Genomic DNA, 21301 nt, shown 5'->3' on the forward strand with positions numbered 1-21301 from the left:
TGGGAAGGCCTCTTGGAGGAGGTGATTTTTAAGTAAGGTTTTGAAGAGGGAAAGAGAATCAGTTTGGCGGAGGTGAGGAGGGAGGGCGTTCCGGGACCGCGGGAGGACGTGACCCAGGGGTCGACGGCGGGATAGGCGAGACCGAGGGACGGCGAGGAGGTGGGCGGCAGAGGAGCGGAGCGTGCGGGGTGGGCGGTAGAAAGAGAGAAGGGAGGAGAGGTAGGAAGGGGCAAGGTGATGGAGAGCCTTGAAGCCTAGAGTGAGGAGTTTTTGTTTGGAGCGGAGGTCGATAGGCAACCACTGGAGTTGTTTAAGAAGGGGAGTGACATGCCCAGATCGTTTCTGCAGGAAGATGAGCCGGGCAGCGGAGTGAAGAATAGACCGGAGCGGGGCGAGAGAGTAGGAAGGGAGGTCAGAGAGAAGGCTGACACAGTAGTCTAGCCGGGATATAACGAGAGCCCGTAATAGTAAGGTAGCCGTTTGGGTGGAGAGGAAAGGGCGGATCTTGGCGATATTGTAGAGGTGAAACCGGCAGGTCTTGGTAACGGATAGGATGTGTGGGGTGAATGAGAGGGACGAGTCAAGGATGACACCGAGATTGCGGGCCTGCGGGACGGGAAGGATGGTCGTGCCATCCACGGTGACGGAGAAGTCTGGGAGCGGACCGGGCTTGGGAGGGAAGATGAGGAGCTCAGTCTTGCTCATGTTGAGTTTTAGGTGGCGGGCCGACATCCAGGTGGAGATGTCCCGGAGGCAGGAGGAGATGCGAGCCTGAAGGGAGGGGGAGAGGACAGAGCCATAACAACCACTGCTCTTTCTGAGGACTTGGAAAGTGATTTTTTAAGATAAAGGACCTTCCTGCAACAGAGAGGTCCATTAGGCTAATTGGAGTGTACCTTTAATTTTTTTGGCCCCTTCATTAAATCATGATTAAAATCTGTAGTATTTCTGGTTTTGGTGGTTCCGCTTTAGGTACAGTGAACAAAAAGCGACACTCTTGAGTGGAAGAGGAAATATATTAAGGCTGGTGCAGCATCAGGACTAAGGCCACTTAAAAGTAGTAAGTGTTAGGCACAAGCAAAGAAATACTATGGTATATGGTAGGCCTTTGGAATTAAATTTCCACAGAATATAATTCTGGAAAAAATACCAATAGGTTCTAGAAAGGGTTGGATAAATTTGTAGACAGGAAATCCATAGTAAGGAATCAGAGGAAAAGGTTAGGTATGTTAAGAAGTTGGCTATCAAGGAGGACCAACCGTCACAGTGTTCATATAAGTATTTTTTACAGGAACTAGAGGAAGAACAAGGCTATAAAACAATAGTACCAATAGATCTGGGTGAAAGGACTATGGCAGTGCAGACCATTGAGCTGACCGAGTATGGAACTGCTGAGGTTTTTTGGTTCTTTTGACAACAGTTGTGAGCCTCCTTCACCTCCCCTTCAGTGGTATTTATTGAATATGTACTGTGTGTGCAGAGTACTGTACTTAGGCCTTGGGAGAGTACAGGGTAACAGAGTTGGTAGACATGTTTCCGATCCACCAGCTTACAATCTAAAGGGAAGACAGACATTAAAATATGGGCACGTACGTAAGTGCTGTGGGGCAAAAATTAAGTGCTTAAAGGGTACAGATCCGGGGCCCAGGCAACTTGGAAGGGGGAGGGAATGGAGGAAATGAGGACTTAGAGTAGGCCTTTGAAGAAGATGTGATTTTTTTAATAAGGCTTTGAAGGTGGGGAGAGTAGTGGTCTGCCGTATATGAAGGGGAAGAGAGTTCCAAGCCAGTGGGAGGATGTGGGCAAGGGCTTGGCAATGAGATCAATTATGGTATTTGAGCACTTACTGGGTGCTCACTAAGTGCTTTTGAACGTACAGTACAACAGAGTTGGCAGGCATACTCCTTGCCCACAAGGAGTGTTCAGTCTGGAGATAGATGAGCTCGAGGTACAATGAGTAGGTTGCTGTTGGAGGAGCGAAGGGTTCAGGCTGAGTAAATCATTGAGGTGTTAGGAAGGAGAAAGCTAATTGAAAACTTTAAAGCCCTCAAGGAGTTACTATTTGATGCCGAGGTGGACGGGCAACCATTGGAAGTTTTCAAGGAGTGGGGAGACATTGACACTTAATTTAATTTAAATTAATACATTTTAATTAATTTAATTTAAGCACCTAATATTCACCCCACAGCACTTATCAACGTGCCCATATTTCTAGAGAAATGATACAGTCAGCGGAGTGAAGTAAAGACTAGTTTAGGGAGAGACTGAGGCAGGGACATCAGGGAGGAAGCTGATGCAGTAATCGGGGTGGCATATAATTAGTGCTTGGATCAGCGTTGAAGCAGTTTGGATGGATAGGAAAGAGTGGATTTTAGAGATGTTAATGTAGAACTGGCAGGATTTGGTAACAGATCGAAAATGGGAGTTGAATGATAGTTGAGTTGGATATTGCTGAGGTTGTGGGCTTGTGAGATGGAGGGTAGCGGTGTTATCTATGGTGATGGAGAGACAGGGTTTGGGTGGGGAGATCAGGAGTCCTGTTTTGTTAACTCCAAGGTGTCACCTGGACATCCAGTCAGAGAGATCCTGAAACCAGGAGGAAATGTGAAACTCCAGAGAAGGCCATAGTGTCAGAGGCAGCTGAGAGATTCAGGAAGATTAGGGTGAAGTAGAGGCCATTGAATTTGGCAAGAAGAAGGCCACTGATGACCTTAGAGAAAGAGAGAGGGCAGTTTCTGTGGAATGAATGGGGTGGAAGTCAGATTGGGGGATCAAGGATAGAGTTGGAGGAGAGGAAGTGGAGGCAATGGGTGTAAACTCTTTCAAAGAGTTTGGAGAGGAATGGTTGGAGGGAAATGGGGCAGTAAATGGAGGGAGCCATGGGGCCAAAGGACTTTTTTTTTCCCATTTCGGATAGGGAATACATGAGCATGTTTGAAATCAGAATGGAAAGAAGCCATTAGTAAATGAATGGTTGAAGATGACGATCAGAGAGAGAAGAGTAGACATAGAGTTTTTTGCTTTAGAGCCACACAAGAGTTGTTCTCTTGCAGCCTCTGTTTTTGAGTACATAAATGTAAAATATATTCCAAAATTGATAGCCACCTCATGAGATGTGCTAAGAGGACAGAAGCAACAGCACTTCAAGATCTTTCTAAGGGTAGAGACATCGTAAAACTTAACATTTGAGAATTTGAGGGTCCATCCTGTGGACTGGGGTTCTAACTTAGGGACCTGCTTCAGTTATCGCTAACTGTTAGAGGGAATGGAAATCATTGGTGTTCTCACCAATCTGTCTTGTCTTACGCTGCCAAGTCATCTCCGACCCATAGCGACACCACGGACACATCTCTTCCAGAACGCCCCGCTCTCCATCTGCAGTCATTCTAGTAGTGTAGCCATAGAGATTGCTTGGTAAAAATCTGCAAGCCCATGCAGTAAACTTGAGTGTCCTCCCTCAACTCTCTCCCAAGCCGCTGCTGCCCAGCACAGGTGAGTTTTGACTTGTAGCAGATGGCCTTCCCCTCGCTAGCCACTGGCCAAGCTAGAAATGGAGTGGGTATGCCTCTGCTTGACTCGATCTCCCTTAGCCGAGACCGGTAAGAGTACTGGAAACTTTCCAGGTGCGACCCTGAGAGGGGCCACCAATCTGTAGCTTTTCTTTTCTTTTTTTTTTTTTTAAACCTTCCTGGCTTCCTGAGCTGATTAAACAATCTCTTCTCCATTCCCCCTCGCCACCTTTAAAACTTCTGTAAGTCTTTTCTTTTTCATAAGCACTTCCTTTCTCTTCCTGACTTCGTTTCCAATTTTTTTTCACCACTCTTCTCCTTGAAAAATTCCTAAATTGAAAGGATGAGAAGTGCCCCTCATGGGACAAGCTGATTAGCTTGTATCTACCCTAGCGCTTAGAACAGTGTTTGGCACATAGTAAACACTTAACAAATACCATAATTTTTATTAATATTATTTCATACCCTAAAGGCTAAATAGCAAAAAACGCTGCTGCGGTGATTTACTCTCAAGGTAATGTTCTCCTATCTACTTAGATATGAACAACTTTAGAATAACTAGTACAACTCCCCCGCCCCATCCTCCTATCCCCTCCTCCCAACACAGCCCCTGGAGATTTTAGTCCTGATGTTCTCTGCTAAAATCAATAAGTTTCTTTTAATAAGGTTCTTTTCCTCTGGAAAACTAGGTGAACCAAATTGGAGAAACTACAGGAAAGTTGAGTCTTCATAATCATTAGTCCAGTTTTGAGTATTAAGGGAACCATTAGGGATAAAATCTTTATAAGAACTCAGACTTTACATTTAACTTCCTTAAAAAAATGCATTGATATTTTGGCGACACAATGAACCTATATTACCATAGTGTCGTCTTGCTGGTGCAGTATAACCTACACACAGCAGCCAGAATTGTCTTTCTGAATCACTGATAAAATCAATCAGTAAGTTGATTGTATTTATTGAATGTTTACACTGTGCAGAGCACTGTACTAAGTGCTTGGAAGAGTACAATAAATCCTGTATTTTCCCTCCTTAAAAGCCTAAATGTGGTTCACCATTGCTGTCACAACTAATTCAAACTGTCCCAGCAATTAAATCTCCCTAAACGTCTCCTCCAGTCAAGCACACTTGCTTGCTGCCCTCCCCAATAATTTGCTGCCCCTTCAGTTTTGTCAAACCATCTCCCTCCTCTTTGTCAAAGCACTACTAAAGATCCACTTGTACATTCAGCTTTCTCAAATTGACCTTTTCAAATCTCTGGTCTTGTTCTCCACATCAGCTATGCCAGCACTAATACATTTTCTTGGAATCTCAGTGTATGTAATTCTGTGGTTGAGCTTGCCTCTGCCTTTTACCCTTTGCCTAATTTCATAGGTATCTCCTGCCTTATGATTGTAAGCTCCTCAAGGACAGAAATCAGAGAAGCAGCGTGGCTTAGTGGAAAGAGCACGGGCTTTGAAGTCAGAGGTCATGGGTTCTAATCCTGGCTCCGCGAATTACCCGCTGTGTGACTTTGGGCAAGTCACTTCACTTCTCTGTGCCCCAGTTTCCTTATCTGTAAAATGGGGATGACGATTGTGAGCCCCACATGGGATAACCCAATTACTTGTATCCCAGCTCTTGGCACATAGTACATGCTTAACAAATGCCATTATTATTATCATTATTATATGTGGTGGTCTTTTGTAAAGCCCGGCAGCACCATAAAAGGGCCTAAACTGTTCAAGATAGCACTTCAACCTTTATAACTCAATTTGGAACTTTTCTTGCATAAGCCTCCCCCACCTAAGTAAAGGTCAGTGGACTGACCAGGAAGTGTATCAGACAGTCTACCCCCTCCCCCTCAACCTCCTCATCTGCATGTGATCCTTTACCACACAGTGGAAAACAGGCCTACTCACCCTATACCTCCCACATGTATACAAGGATGAGCAGAAGTTGCCTGCAAAGGAGCCACCACCCACCCCCTGAAAGTTACCCGGCTCACATCTGGTGTCAACCCCTAGGTGGAGGAGGCATCAGATATCTCCACGGAGACTATACAAATGAGGAAACCAAGCACAAACTGCAGATGCAGTGGATAAGAATTAGATAATTAACATTTGAGGTGATGAGGGGACTCCTGACTAGAAGCCATTGGCTCCATTCGTCTAGTTTTTCTTTTACATGACACTCTAACAACTGGCCTTTTCCTCTTCTTTCCTACTCTCTCATCAAGGAGCCTCTCAAGTTCAAATCTCTGTGTACAGATCCTGGAGTTACTTATGAAGATTGTCAGAACATGTCAGTGGGAGAGAGGGAACTTTCCATTTGGGGTATCTGGCATAATTAAGGAAAGATAATGAATAAGTTTCAGGGATCATCCCAGGATACCATTTGGGAACCTTAGGCTTTTGGTGCCAAGAAGACTTGTGTTTTTGAACCACTGATTGGAAAGGACTGGTGGTCTTGTGCTGTGTTCTTAGAAGATGTCTTCCTCCACAAAGCAGTCCACCCTCAATTCTAAAGTACCTCAAATTCACAGGGACAAAACATGTATTGCACTCTCCGAAGTGCTTAGTACAGTGCTCTGCACATAGTTGGCACTCATTAAATACCGATGATGATGATGATGATGATGATGCATTTCCAGTTCCGGACCATGCCTTTTTGATTGATTTCTGCACATGTTTTTCACAAAGTTTCTAGTTTTGGAAAATGATAGAAAACATATCTTCACTTAGGGGATTGACTCACAAAGAACAGTTTCAGGGAAGGGGTCAAAAAGTCAGTTGTGAAGACTATCAGTCTCTTCCAGAGCCTGAGCTATGGAGACTGAAATGGTCAACAAATGGATTTCATAAGTGCCGTGCCAGAGAAATCCCCTCAGGATGAAGTATTAATAGCAACTTCAGATTTCTTCCTCCCCCTCTAAAGAATTGCTGCCCCATGATTGTGGGAGTTGAGACAGAAACTGTCCTCCCAGAGTGGGGACACTAGCCTCATACCAGCCGCACTTGAGAAACACCGTCGCCCGGTGGAGAGAGCACAAGGCTGGGAGTCAGAAAGACCTGGGTTCTGATTCCACCTCTGTCACTTGCTGTGTGAACCTGGGCAAGTCACTTAACTACTCCGTGCCTCAATTTCTTCAAATGTAAAATAGAGATACCTGTTCTCCCTCCTGTTCATTCAGTTGTATTTGTTGAGTGCTTACTATGTGAGAGTGCTGTAGTAAGCGCTTGGGGGAGTACAGTACAACAATAAACAGAAACATTTCCTGCCAACAACTACTTAGACTGTGAGGTCCATTTGGGATACTTACTGTGTCCCTAATAAATTTGTACCTACCCCAGCGCTTAGAACAGTGTTTGACATATAGTAAGTGCTTAATAAATACCAATATGAAATAATCATGTGGTATGGAATGTACACCTTGAAGAACCATCCCCTATCTGGTGTTTTGACTGCTCTTCATTGAAGAAGGAAGTTTCTTCTATTAATTTCCTTTCCAAAGAAACAATGTCTTACACTGAAATAAAAGTCAAGCAGAAAACAATCCTCCCAAAATGATGTCCAACCTGATGAGCTTGTATCTTCCTATGTACAGTGCCTGGCACATAGGAAACACTTAACAAATGCCATAAAAAAAGAGAAAAGTTTATAGGGGAGAGAGTGGGAGAGATTACCTGATCCGTAGTTGAAATCATGAGAGAGGGTTGAAGTGTCCATTTTATTTCCAAAGAATTAAATTGACTGCCCTGTGATTCATTCATTCATTCACTCGTATGTATTGAGCACTTACTATGTGCAGAGCACTGTACTAAGTGCTTGGAAAATGCAATTCGGCAACAGATAGAGACAGTCCCTACCCAAGGACAGGCTCACATTGTAGAAGGCGGGAGACAGACAACAAAACAAAACAAGTAGACGGGCATCAATAACATCAATATAAATAGAATTATAGATATATTCACATCATGAATAAAATAGAATAATAAATATGTATGTATATACACAAGTGCTGTGGGGCAGGGATAGGGGTAGAGCAGGGGGAGGGAGTAGGGGTGATAGGGAGGAGGAGCAGAAGAAAAGGGGTGCTCAGTCTGGGAAGACCTCCTGGAGGAGGTGAGCTTTCAGTCGGGCTATGAAGGGGGGAAGTGTGCTAGTTAGGTGGATGTGAGGAGGGGAGGGCATTCCAGGACAGCGGTAAGGACGTGGGCCGAGGTCAAAGGCGAGAATGAGTGAGAAGGTTATAGCAGCAGAGGAGCGGAGTGTGCAGGCTGGGCTGTAGAAGGAGAGAAGGGAGGTGAGGTAGGAGGGGACAAGGTGATGGAGAGCTTTGAAGCCAAGAGTGAGGAGTTTTTGCTTGAAATGAAGATTGATAGGCAACCCCTAGAGATTTTTGAGTGGGGGGTGACATGCCCAGAATGTTTCTGTAAAAAGATAATCCGGGCAGCAGAGGGAAGTATAGATTTAAGTGGTGAGAGACAGGAGGTTGGGAGATCAGAAAGGATGCTGATGCAGTAATCCACTCTGACTCTATAAATACATTACTGAAGGCATTTTGCCTAGAGGAGACACACCTGGGTAATTTTAGTAAAAATAATGTATCCCAACCTTGGTTCAGGTAACAAGCAAGCACTCTTCCTCTGAAAACATAGGTTGCCCTTCACATTTTGATGTAAGATACTGTTTTCAGGAAGTCCAGGACCTTGCCTGTACTAAATTCTCTTCCAAGAATGGAACATAACTTTTTTACCAGTGTCCTCCCCAGATTTAAAAAATATCAAGTGGTTCTGAGAAACTAAAATGTGCTCATTTAAAAATGTGTAGGTAAGGTTGTGGGATTTTTTTCTTGAAGTGCCATTATCATTTTTTTAAATGACATTTTGTATGTATTCAAAAATATTCAGCATCCAAATCAAGGTTTAAATAATGAGGGGCAAAGTTTTACCAGAATAAAGCTAATATGTAAATAAATCTCTTGCATTCTAAGCGCTACTTTTCTCCACAAGAGTTTCACCAGTCTCAAATGCCGCATCTTATGATTATCAAAAGAATCTCTTATCTTTTGGTAATCATTTTACTGAAATATCTGTTGTGTTGATAGGTAGAAAAATAAGTTCTATATCTATGCAGCTACTAAACATGAAGCCCAATGGTTGTATCCCAGCCAGCTGAGGCTCACTGACATTTCATCACTCTGTACTTTACTGCTGGCATTTTTCTGTCACTAAAGCAATGAAATATGGAAGTAATTGTACAGGTATACTTAATAATCCCATTGGGTCTCTTTATAAGCATACTTGGAGAAAGAAGTTGTTCAGTAATTGTTTGCACTATAACATCCTTTCTAGAAACAAAATCTTTCATACTATATTGTACATATTACATCTCATTTTCATGTAATTCAGGTATTTTTCCCTATCATTTTTATGATATTTAAGTGCTTTTACTATGAGTCAAGCACTGGTCTAAGTGCTTGGAGTAGCTACAGATTCATCAGGTCAGCCTGAGTCTCTGTCTCACTTGGGGATCACAGTCAATGTTGTTCACCTTGAATCTGAGGAAGCTAAATAATAAAATAATAATAATAGCAATGGTATTTGTTAAGCACTTACTGTGTGCCAGGCACTTACAAAGCACTGGGGTAGATACAAGATAATTGGATTGAACACAATCCCTGTCCCACATAGGCCTCACAGCCTTAAATCCCCATTTTACAGATGAGGTAGCTGAGGCACAGAGAAGTGGTGTATCTTGCCTAAATTCACACAACAAGCAAGCGGTGAAGTTGGGATTAGAATCCAGGTCCTCCTGACTCCCAGGCCTGTGCTCTATCCACTAGACAGGCCACTTCTCGGTAATCATCTGTAATTTATTTATGTTTGTATATTAATGTCTGTCTCCCCTTCTAGACTGTGAGCTCGTTGTGGGCAGGGAATGTGTTATATTGTACTCTCCCAAGTGCTTAGTACAGTGCTTTGCACACAGTAGGCACTCAGTAAATATGATTGAGTGAATGAATGATCAGAATAGAATAGTTGTCTCAGATGAGTTTGTATGGTGGATTTAATTCTGAATTACTTGAGACGTCTTTGATTGTGACTTGACTCAACAAATGTTTGTTTACGTCACCAGTCAAACATACCACTCCCCAGTTACTCTTGCTGTGCTTTGCTTTGTCTTTAGGTGATCTCTTTGTTTTACTACGATACATTATTTCAATACCCCGTCTCCCCACTGCTGAGTTTGCAAATACCCATGGGATAATCCACTTTTCAACCTTGAATTTTCACTGGCAGAGCACATTCGTTGAGCCTAAAATCCAATCTAACTTTGACAGAACTGCATATTCTAAAATAAGCCAGCTGTTCATCCTCATCTTAATCTACAGCTTTGGAGCATTAGGATATGTGATTAATAAGAGCTCTATGATCTGTCCAAAATCTCTTGTCAGGCAAATTAGTAGTATGCAGATTTATGGGTTAAATCTGCATTGCCATTTGAACCTACACTGCCAAGCCAGTTTGTTTCTAAAAAATACTCCTCTTTCCTAAAACTGGTAGACTCTGAGTTGTATTCCGGCTAGGATCCAGCAACTCATTAATGGTCATGGCACCACTTTAATTGAGATTACAGCAAGAGACGATTTTGAAGAAAAAGCCATTTTTGCCCACTTACCTGAAAATTATTTCCATACCTGCAAAACTGCTGTGGATACTGTTTCTCAAAGTAGATACACCAAAGATACCAGTTTATTTTCGGTGATTGAGGTGTCCTGGTGAAGTGTTTTCCTTCATAAGAGAGCTATGGGTACCTTTCCAATAGAGCAATGCAGATTCATTTTCTAGATAATAATAATGACATTTGTTAAGCACTTACTATGTGCAAAGTACTGTTCAAAGCGCTGGGGAGGATGCATGGTAATCAGGTTGTCCCAGGTGGGACTCACAGTCTTAATCTCCATTTTACAGATGGGGTAACTGAGGCGCAGAGAAGTTCAGTGACTTGCCCAAAGTCACAGCTGAGGAGTGGCTGAGCAGGGATTTGAACCCATGACCTCTGGCTTCCAAGCCCATGCTCTTTCCACTAAGCCATACTGCTTTTGCACCTACCAACCAAGAAAGCTACTTAAACTCTACCCTCTTTAAGGAGCATTTCCATTTAAATTCACTCACAGTGATTGATGTCCTCCATAAATCTCAGGGAGGTGAATATTAAAGGAGAAATTCCATTCCTCCTTTAGACCCTCTGGTAGTTTCTATTTTGTGACTGCTAAAAAACAGTAAAGAATTCAATGAAAGCTCGTTTCCCAGGGCCCACTCTATTCACCCCACTTTAAAAAGAGAAAGGGAAATTAACTTTTAGGAGGAAAACAGGGATGAGATTTTAGATGTTCAAGTGCAGCTGCCAACAAAGATTTATGTAATTACCATCATTTTATAGTGGCAGGGTTTGTGTGAGTGCTCATCTGCTAAAATGACTTAGTAAGTCAGCATTGTTGGTTACCGTATATTTGATTTGTGTGCTACGAAAATGTAATTAACGTGACCTGAATTTGCTTTTTTATTAAATTGAAGATCTTTTTCCCACTCTGTAGCGTTTATTTGTATTAACAAGAATAATATACCATAGTAGTTCGCTTTTGAATTTCCCCTGAAAATGTATCAGTACCCTTCTTCACTTTTTTCTGGAGGGACTTGTGTTGAATCAGCCTAAGAATCGTTCAGCTTCTCTTCATTTCTTAAAGGGAGTATTAAGTTTCAGGGACACCGTGTGTGACTAAAACGCCAGACTATTTGTAACATAGTAATTCTTGAATTGATTTTCATTGTTTCACCTTTTTTTTTTTTTTTGCCTGTAGCACAACTGGAGGTGTTGTCTGCTGCATTACGAGCCTCCAGCCTAGACACTCAGGAAGAAATGATGGACAACTTAGACAGGGAAAATGACTTGCAAGATGAACGGAGAGTCAAAGATCTGCTAAATTGTAAACTAACTCAGGATGATTCTGTGCCTTTAATCAACGATGCCGTTGAGGTAACGGACCCGGTGCGGCGCACGTCATGTGAGAGTAATATGAATCAGAAATCCTGACCACCTGTACGGGGAATAGTTGTAGCTAAATTTTCCAGTCAGATCGAAGCGATGTCCGTTCTCTTTGTTGCTGATTCTTCAGCTCTGCATATTGCATAAAGTAGAAGTAATTGTTCTTACCACATCCTGTCTTGGACATCTGCAACGTATTGACTGCTTGGACGAGTTAAATCCCAATCCTGTCTACATGGCCATTTCAGTAGCATCAATGTTGATATAGCTTACTGCAGTGAAATAGTCTTACTGGAAACAAAGCCCTTTTTTAAGGAAAAAAAAATTAACTCTTCCCTTTTCTTTTCGGAGAGGCGCTTTGTTTCTGATCGGATCATTTCACTGCAGCAAGCCACACAGAATTCTGAGCAGGAGAAGATCGGGACTTGAGGCCAAGTTGCGGAGGGCCAGTGGCATTATCTGGACTCTGGAGTGTGAGGGTGGGTACTATTACTAGCATCACCTTTGGTTTGTACTTGTAGCTGTTCTTTATAATCTCCCTCCACCCCCCGCCAACCTTTGTACCCTCCTTTATCAAACTGGCTCTATTTTCCCTTGTCACTGTGCAAGGACGTGGCCACTATTTCACGCTGACTGCTGGAAATGGGATAGAAGAGGCAGATGCTTTCCTTGCTCCTTTCCTCAACATTCTCACAAGAGGGCCCATAAAATTGTCATGACATATCATTTCATTCATACCAGAGGCAGTTAGCAAACCTATATAAAGCCATAAAGTCTCACGTGCATTTGACAGTATTGCAGATGATAAGCATACAAATGCAGAGCCTTCTCCTTTCACATTCCCACTTAAGAAGAGCACACTTTTTTAGTGGGAAGTGAGAAGCAAATAAGTGAATTGATGGTCATGAAAAGCAGGAATGGAGTCTAATTTTTTCATGTCATATCTTATCTAGATTGAAGGGTTTAATACTTTTTGGAGGGTAGTTCTGAATCGTGGGCATACTTTTTGAGTGGTCTTTGATTTCTTTAAAAGTATTCTTGTTCTCATAATATTTAGAATACATTATGCATTAAGTTGTTCAGTAAATTGTAGCTGATTTAAGGGTGGAGAACACTGTTTGGGACACACTCAGCTATGTTTTCCGTATGCATTTTTGGATAAAATGCAGCTAAGGAATTAGTGCATCTCTCTGACTGGAAGGGAGTGCCATGTCAGAATCAATCAATCAGTCAAATTTATCGAGTGCTTACTATGTGCAGAGCACTGTACTAAGAGTTTGGGAGCGTACGGTACAACAGAATTAGTAAACACATTCCTTGCCCATATTGAGCTTACAGGCTAGAGTGGGGATAGGCATTAATAGGAATAAACAAGTATATGTAATTTAAAGATGTGTACATAAGTTCTGTGGGTTTGAGGGTGAGGTGAATATCAAATGTTCAAAGGTTATAGATTGAAGTGCACCAATGATGCAGGAGGGAGAGTCAGCAAGAGAAAAGAGGGCTGAATTACAGAAGGCCGCATGGGGAAGACGTCACCTTAATAATGCTTTGAAGGTGGAGAGAGTGGTGGTCTGGAACAGCGTGGCCTATTGGATAGAACACGGGCCTGGAAGTTGGAAACTCTGTGTGACCACTTAACTTCTCTGTTCCTCAATTACCTCATCTGTAAAATGGGGATTAAGACTATGAGCCCCATAAGGGACAACCTGGTCACCTTGTATGTACCCCAGTGCTTAGAGCGGTGTTTGGCACATAGTAAGTGATTAAATACCATAGTAATAATTATTATTATTACCATAATTATTAAGGTCTTGGATTCTATTCCTGCCTCTGTCACTTGTCTGCTCCGTTACCTTAGGCAAGTCACTTAACTTCTCTGTGCCACAGTTCCCTCATCTGTCAGATGCGGATTAAGACTGTGAGCCCTATGTCGGACAGGGACTGTGTCCAACCTTAATATCTTGTATCTGTGCCAGCGCTTAGAACAGTGCCTGGCACATCATAAGCATTTAACAAATACATTAGAGTTTCAGGCTTTGGGGAGGATGTGGGGAAGGGGTCAGCGGCGAGATACAAGAGATCAGGGCCCCGTGAGTAAGTTGGTACTGGAGGGGCAGATTGTGCAGGCTAGGTTGTAGTATGAGATTAGTGAGGTGAGATAGGATAGGGCAAGCTGATGGAATGCTCTAAAGCCAGTGGTTGGGAATTTTCGTTTGCAGAGGAGGATGGGCAGCTAATAGAGGTTCTTGAGGAGTGGGGAGACGTGAACAACGTTTTTGTCGATAAATGATCTGTACAGCATTGTGAAGTTATGGTTTGGAGTGGGAAGAGACAGGAGGTCAATGAGGAGGTGGATCCAGTAGTCAAGGTGGGGTAGGGTAAGTGCTTAGATCAGCGTGATAGCAGTTTGAATGGAGAGAAAAGGGGAGATTTTAGCCATGTTCTGAAGAAAGAACCGACAGGATTTGGTGGCAGATTGAATATGTGGGTGGAATGAGAGAGATGAGCTTGAGGATAACCCCAAGGTTATGGGTTGAGATAGAGGATAGTGATGTTGTCTTCATTGATGAGAAAGACACGGGGAGGACAAGGTTTGGGTGGGAAGATAAGTTCAATTTTGGACATGTTTAATATGAGGTGTTGGTGGGGCATCCAAGTAGATATGCCTTGAGGGCAGGAGGGGATGCAAGTATGCAGGGAAGGAGGGAGGTCAGGGCTGGAGATGTAGATTTGGAAATCACCTGCATAGAGATGGTAATTGAAGCCATGGGAGCAGATGAGTTCTCCAAGGGAATGGATGTAGAGGGAGAATAGAAGAATCAATAAATCAGTGGTATTTATTGAGCACTTAATATGTGCAGAGCACTGTGCTAAGCACTTGAGAGAGAGTGCCACAGAATTAGCAGACGTGTTCCCTGCCCATAACGAATTCACAGTCTAGAGGGAATGGTTGGGTGCATGTTGCAGGGCATAAGAGCTCTAACACGCGTTTACGTTCTCGTCAACCACTACACTAAGGAAATTGTGGCATTCGAGGAGACTTGAGTTTATTTGTTTTAAATGGGGAAAAAGGGGAATTATTTTACAGTCTTCAAGGTAAGATATTGAAGCCATATCTAAAGATGGGTTGACATCAACAATCCTTCTTTAAATCATTTTTCTAAACAGAACATGGATTCCGCTCTTCGCTATATTCACAATGATTCAGACTTGAGCACCAGTAGTAGTTTTAGCCCCGAAGAGGAAAGAAAATCCAAAGTACAAGTAAGTCGGCGAATACCGCGTTGATTTTTGTTCTTAGCCTCCTTGTTGAAATGCCCATATTTGTTCCCTTTTATCTCACTTGCAGTAAATCAGTTCTAATCTCATTTTGAATAATTTGGGTTATGCTGGTTCTATAACCTGTAATGGCTCATTCTAATCTCCTTAAAGCTTTTCTGTTTTTTAATACTCTTAACAGCTAGGCCCTAGTGGAATGACAGAGGTAAGAGCCTGGAGCTCTTCCACCCCTGAGATTGAGGGCAAATCTCAGGGCCGGAGTCCCTGAGGCGGGTGGGGAGATGGCACAATTTAGAGCCGGAGTCACCAGGTCCGACGGTGACCTGCGAGAGGCGTGAGTCAAGCTGAATGAGTTGCCAACCCCAGGTGGGGCCAGCTTTCAACTCTGGGCAGTCCTGGGGCCCCGGAGGGAGGTGGGGCAAGTCATTCCAGTATCTCTCTGCCCCAGTTTTCTCATCTGTCAAAGCAGGGATAAAATACCAGTTCTCTCTCCTAGTTACAGAATAGGGTGTCAGACCTGATTATCTCGAACCTACCCTCTGCACTTAGTACTGTGCTTAGCCCTTTAACAACCAGCGCAGTCGTCGTCATCTTCATCAGTACTTCTCAGAGAGTGGTTATTCGGTAAAGTGAAATCATTAATATGGAAGTGTTTTGAGGGAAAATATTTTCTACCAATTCAAGGAATTAGCTCTTCCTTGTTATCAATCGGTTAATCAGTGGTGTGAGATCATTGTGTGCAGGGAATGGCACTGTTTATTTTTGTACTCTCCCAAGGGCTTAGTATCCCAGCTTTGCCACTTGTCAGCTGTGTGACTGTGGGCAAGTCACTTCACTTCTCTGTGCCTCAGTTACTTCATCTGTAAAATGAGGATTAAGACTGTGAGCCCCACGTGGGACAACCTGATTCCCTTGTGTCTACCCCAGCGCTTAGAACAGTGCTCTGCACATAGTAAGCGCTTAACAAATACCAACATTATTATTACAGTGCTCTGCACACAGTAAGCGCTCAATAAATATGATTGAATGAATGAACGAAGAATTCCGATAACAGTAGCGGTGGTTACTGTTCTAATCTCTTGGGGAAGTACATTAGAGTAGTAGACGTGATCCCTGCTTTCCAGGATCTTGCTATCTAGTGAGGAAGAGACACATTAAAGTCAATTACAGATATGGGGAAGCAACAGAGTAGAAGGATATGCATATAAAAGCTGTGGGGGTGTGAATGGGTATCAGAGTTTTCGGGGCATACAGACTTAGAGCATAGGTGACTCAGAAGGGAGGGATAAAAGAAGGCAGGGAGCCGGGGAAGACGAGAGATTAATAAGGAAAGGCTTCCTGGATTTTGGTACCGGCTTTGAAGTTAGGGAGAGCCGTAGACTCTAGGACATGAAAGAGGAGAGGGGCTTGAGCCAGAGGTAGCACTCAATCAGCTTGTCACCTCCTACCTTACTTCACTGATCTCCTACTACAGCCCAGTCCATACACTTTCATCCTCCATCACCAGCTTGCTAACTGTGTCCCGATCTCCTCCATCTCACTGCCGCTGACCCCTTTCCCAGGTCCTACCCCTAGCCTCTCTCCCCACCTTAAAAGCATTATTAAGGACACATCTCCTCCAAAAGGCGTTCCCCGATAAGCCCTCTTTTCCCTGGCTCCCTCTCCTTTTTGCATCATCTATGCATTTGGATCTGTGCCCTTTGGACATTTAATATTCAATCCACCCTCAACCCCTCTGCACATATGTACATATGTATAATTTATCCATTTATACTGATGTCTGACTCTCCCTCTAGACCGTAAGCTCACTGAGGGCAGGGAGTGTGTCTGCTAACTCTGTTATATAGTACTCCCTCAAGCGTTTAATACAGTCCTCGGCACACAATAAGCATTCAGTAGATACCATTGATTGATTGTTCGATAGATGGGGAAACAGACAAGATTGAGTCACAGGGAGTAGGTTGGTGTGAGAGGAGTGAAGTGTACAGACTGGATTGTAGTCGGGGAGAAGCGAAGATAAGCAATCAGTCAGTGGCATTTATTGAATGCGTACTGTGTTTAGGGCACTGCATTTAAGTTCTTGGGAGAGTACAAGGAGGGAAAGAGCTGATCGAGTGCCTTAAAGCTGAGGGTGAGGAGCTTCTGTTGGACGTGGAAATGGATGGGAATCGTCGGAGGTTTTTGAGGAGTGGGGAGAGATGCACTTTTTTTTTTCAAGTTAATACAATCGCTCCCCCATATTCCATAGGCCACATTTGAAAACTGATGTCTGTTTTGTGCTCACGTAATGCAAAACTGGCCTTTTTTCAGTATTTCTGTATTGAAATTCCTGTAGCTTTTCTTTCAATCTTTTGAAAAATATAAATCTTAGGATGGTATTTTGGGGACAGTACCCTTGTTCATGCTATTTTTATTTCTTTCCACATCAGGATGTTGTACCTCAGGCCTTACTCGATCAGTATTTATCTATGACTGATCCTTCTCGTGCACAAACTGTGGATACGGAGATTGCAAAACACTGTGCCTACAGCCTCCCAGGGGTGGCACTTACCTTAGGTAGGCAGAACTGGCACTGCCTGAGAGAGACTTATGAGACACTAGCATCAGACATGCAGGTAGGTTCAAGTTTTCAAATGAAACATTATAGATTGATGATTTAAGCCTTTCTGTTTCTGTTTCAATCAGGAAGGGGTTTCTTAATTTAGAATTTTCTTGGTCCTTTTTCAAAGTCTTGCTGCTTGCTCATTTAAATGATCGAGAAAAGTGATGAATGACAGCGGTGAGAACAAAAGAGCAGTCTTCATGGAATCGTAGCAGTGTTACTGCAGTATGAGAATGCTGTTCAGGATTCTGACCTGGCAAGCTCGATTTGTTGCTGTGCTTTCAGAACAAATGTACATTTTCCTATTGCCAGGGATCGGGAAGAATTGTTTGGAGTCTGTTGGGAACCAAGTTTCTGTTTTTCATAATCGTTTTTTTTTTTCAAAGTCCTGGAATTTTAATCGATCTCCGCTTTCCATCTTGAAGTGGGGTGGTTCTGTTCGTGGTGGTTTTGCCAGAATGAGCTCACACTGTCAGATTTCCATGACGACTGCTTCAGTAAGTTAGGGTAGCGATCATTCGTTGGGATGACTTCAGTAAAATTTTAGTTATTGCGGTATTTGTTTTATTGTCTCTAAAAATCAGGTCACCAAAGCCAAATGTAAATTTTACTTAAAAATGAGTTAAAATAGCTTTATATCCTGTAAGGGCAACAATACTGAATAAAGATGTAAGTCAAAGAAAAATTATGTGAGCATGGAAACAACAAGTATGTAAAAAGCTCATCTGGAAGGTGCAATGTCAGTGGAACCCGGTAGCAGATTTCATTCTCTCTTTACCTTCAAGATAAGATTCCTAGTGATGGTGACCCTTCTGTGGTCAAACCCCGAGTTTACTAGAAGAGCCGAAAGTAAAATTTGTCCCTCCCCGGTCCCGATTACTGGAAAAGCTTGACTGGAAAACACAGTAAAGCATTTCATCCAATAGACATCAACCTAGGAATAAACAAATCTGTTAATAGTGAAAAAGGGCCAGGCCAAATTCCTTTATGCTGGGCCAGTAAAAACCATGAAATGGGAAACAGCAGGACCAATGGAAATACGTGCAGTTCTGCCAGAAAACATGTTTTCGCTGTGTGTTTTGGCTAGAACGCTACAGCAAAAAAAATGGAGTTTCTTCCATTCCCGAGTGCTTAGTGCATTGTCCTGCACCCAGTGGACAGTCAGTAAATACTACTTCTGTTATTACGACTAGTATTACCACCACCCTGTCTGACTACATACAGTGTAAGACAGTGTTGGAAGAAGTGGTTGCCCGCATGTTTGCGACATCCCATACGGTATTATTCATGAGTTTTCCTTAATGTGGGACTCTGCAAAAGCACAACCCTTGCAGTAGAGAACTGGGTGTACCAGACCTTTTCACGGAATCGTAACATAGCAACAGAAACACCCCCCGCGCCTCAGGAAAATTTGTAAACTTAGTTTGATTGGGATTTGCCAGAGTAACCTTTGGAGGGAGATGTGTTGAAATGTTGAATTTAGCTAAAGGTCAAAACAATAACTCAGGAACTGATTATTCTCTTGGGAATTATCCAAACCTTGGATTCTTCCACTTTCCCCATCGCTTGTATTTTGGCTTTTTCTGACTTACTGGCACCTTCTTTGGAGAATATAGGAGAGAGGGCGAGTCTGATGGAGAAGCAGTGTGGCCTAGTCGAAAGAGCACCGGACCTGGGAGTCAGGGGACTAGGGTCCTAATCCTAGCCCTGCCACTTGCCTGCTGTGTGACGTAGGGCAAGTCACTTAACTTCTCTGTGCCTCAGTTCTCTCATCTCTAAAACGGGGATTACGTGAGCCCGTAAGGGGACCGGGATTGAGTCCAACCTGATGATCTGGTATCTACCCTGGTGCTTAGTACAGTGCTTGGCACATAGTAAGTGCTTAACAAGTGCCATAATGATTATAATTATCACTGAGAACAACTTCATTTGTTGGCTTGGTGGTTGGCACCTTCCTGTCCTAACTCAGGCCAAACTCAGGAACCCCTGGGGGGGATCATCAGTGTTGAAACTTTTTAAAGGCTCTAAATAGGCTAGAAAGGACCGGCGGGAGGGGAGAAGTGTTAAGATGGGGGAGAAAAACGTGCTTCTGAGCCTGGCAGCAGTCTCTTTTGAAGCATTAGAGGAAAGACTGTCAAAATGATTTTGAGAGAGAGCGGGGAATTCGGAATGGGGGCCCACAGTTCAGCAGCCACACCCTTAGGAGCGGCCGTATCGAATGTGATTGTTTCTGCTGGCGTCTTCCACTTACTCTAGTGTTTTTATTGACATGGGTTTCCCAAAGTGGGGTGCCAGGCTTAAAAAGTGAGAAAGGAAGGGAGAGGAGGTGGTATGTAGGGGAAGGAAAGGAAAGGGAGAGGGTGAGTTGTCAGATGCATCTTTTCCCTTGAAAAGGTAGAAGGTTAGCAGAGTGGAAGAGAGAATAATGATTGTGATATATAAGTGCTTACTCTATGCCAAGTGCTATACTGAGCACTAGGGGAGATACTAGGTCATGGGGCTCCCAGTCCAAGTAGGAGGGGTAATGGATAGTGAATCCCCATTTTACAGATGATGGAACTGAGGCACAGAGAAGTTAAGTGACTGGCCCAAGGTCACACAGCAGGTACCTAGCAGAATCTGGATTAGAACCCAGGCCCTCTGACTCCCAGGCCTATACTCTATCCACTAGGCCACATGGCAAAAGAGGGTTGGTAAGTAAAGAACACAGAGGCTGCAAGAGTGGCTTCGTACTAATAAAGCTGTATTGCTGAAGAGAGAGTTTAAAAATATTGTACTAGTTTAAAAGTTTCCAAAGTGGGTTTGTTGGTTGGTTGTTGTTTTTCACTTTTTGAGTAATTACTTAGGAATTCTGAATAGCAGAAACCTCCAAGGAAATTTATCACAATCCTCTTTTATTATGGTGATGTTTAGATTTCTTACTGTAACTAAGTGATGTTTTGTAAGAAAACCACTGAACTACTCATATGGAATTATTATTTTTATTATTAATTCAAACCTGCCATTTTTATTCATTCGAAAAATTAAAGTTACGCCCGCTGAGCTAATTTATTCACTAATGCACTTATTTGTTATTTCTACAGTGGAAGGTTAGAAGAACACTGGCCTTTTCTATCCATGAACTTGCAGTCATTCTTGGAGACCAGTTGACTGCTGCAGATTTGGTCCCAATTTTCAATGGATTTTTAAAGGACCTTGATGAAGTCAGGATAGGGGTCTTGAAACACTTGCATGATTTTCTTAAGGTAATTTTCACATTGACTTGGTTTATAGACAACATATTAAGTTTATTCCTATTTTAGGAACCCTCATTGCAACCCTCGGTTTTGTACACCTCTTTTGAGTTGGCACCAAGCCGTGTTTTGCAGAATAGTTTCCAGAGGAATGTATATTACAGGAGGTGTAGGGGAATGCCATGAAGCTAAAATGAGACATCTGGTGTTAAAAGACTTTGGAAAATTAAAAATGCTATACAAATATAAGGTAATATTTATTATTAGGGATCACTTTTTTCAGACTGATCTTGCTGATTCTGTGTAAATTTAAACTGTGTAAAGGAACTGTTTTCTAAAAATATGTATAGCTTATAGCAATTTTGGAAAGTATCACTTATGAACTCCTCCCTTCTTCCCAAGTAACTAAAAATTGTATTCAGGTCAGATTGTAAATGTTTGGGCCAAGTATTTGGGAGGTGTCTCAGAGCTGCCCTGACCCTATTTACTAATAGCAATAGTATTTGAGTGCATTTGAGAAGCAGCGTCAGCAGCAGCAGAGTCAGAGGTCATGGGTTCTAATCCCGGCTCTGCCACTTGTCAGATGGGTGACCTTCGGCAAGTCACTTAACTTCTCTGTACCTCAGTTACCTCATCTGGAAAAT

General features: G+C 42.9%; 1 protein-coding gene across 11 annotated transcripts in view; it reads left to right on the forward strand.

Moving 5' to 3' along the window:
* Positions 1 to 21301, forward strand: part of PPP4R1 (protein phosphatase 4 regulatory subunit 1) — a 128990-nt gene that overhangs the window by 96942 nt on the left and 10747 nt on the right. For all 11 annotated transcript variants that reach the window (XM_039912134.1, XM_029065818.2, XM_029065821.2 and 8 more), the window contains 4 exons: positions 11356 to 11531; positions 14712 to 14807; positions 17252 to 17437; positions 20508 to 20669. In XM_039912134.1, the coding sequence (XP_039768068.1) occupies positions 11356 to 11531; positions 14712 to 14807; positions 17252 to 17437; positions 20508 to 20669 (620 nt within the window). The remainder of the gene's footprint in view (positions 1 to 11355; positions 11532 to 14711; positions 14808 to 17251; positions 17438 to 20507; positions 20670 to 21301) is intronic.

The sequence above is a fragment of the Ornithorhynchus anatinus genome, chromosome 5 (assembly GCF_004115215.2).
Source record: "Ornithorhynchus anatinus isolate Pmale09 chromosome 5, mOrnAna1.pri.v4, whole genome shotgun sequence".
In the NCBI taxonomy this organism is placed as follows: Eukaryota; Metazoa; Chordata; class Mammalia; order Monotremata; family Ornithorhynchidae; genus Ornithorhynchus; species Ornithorhynchus anatinus.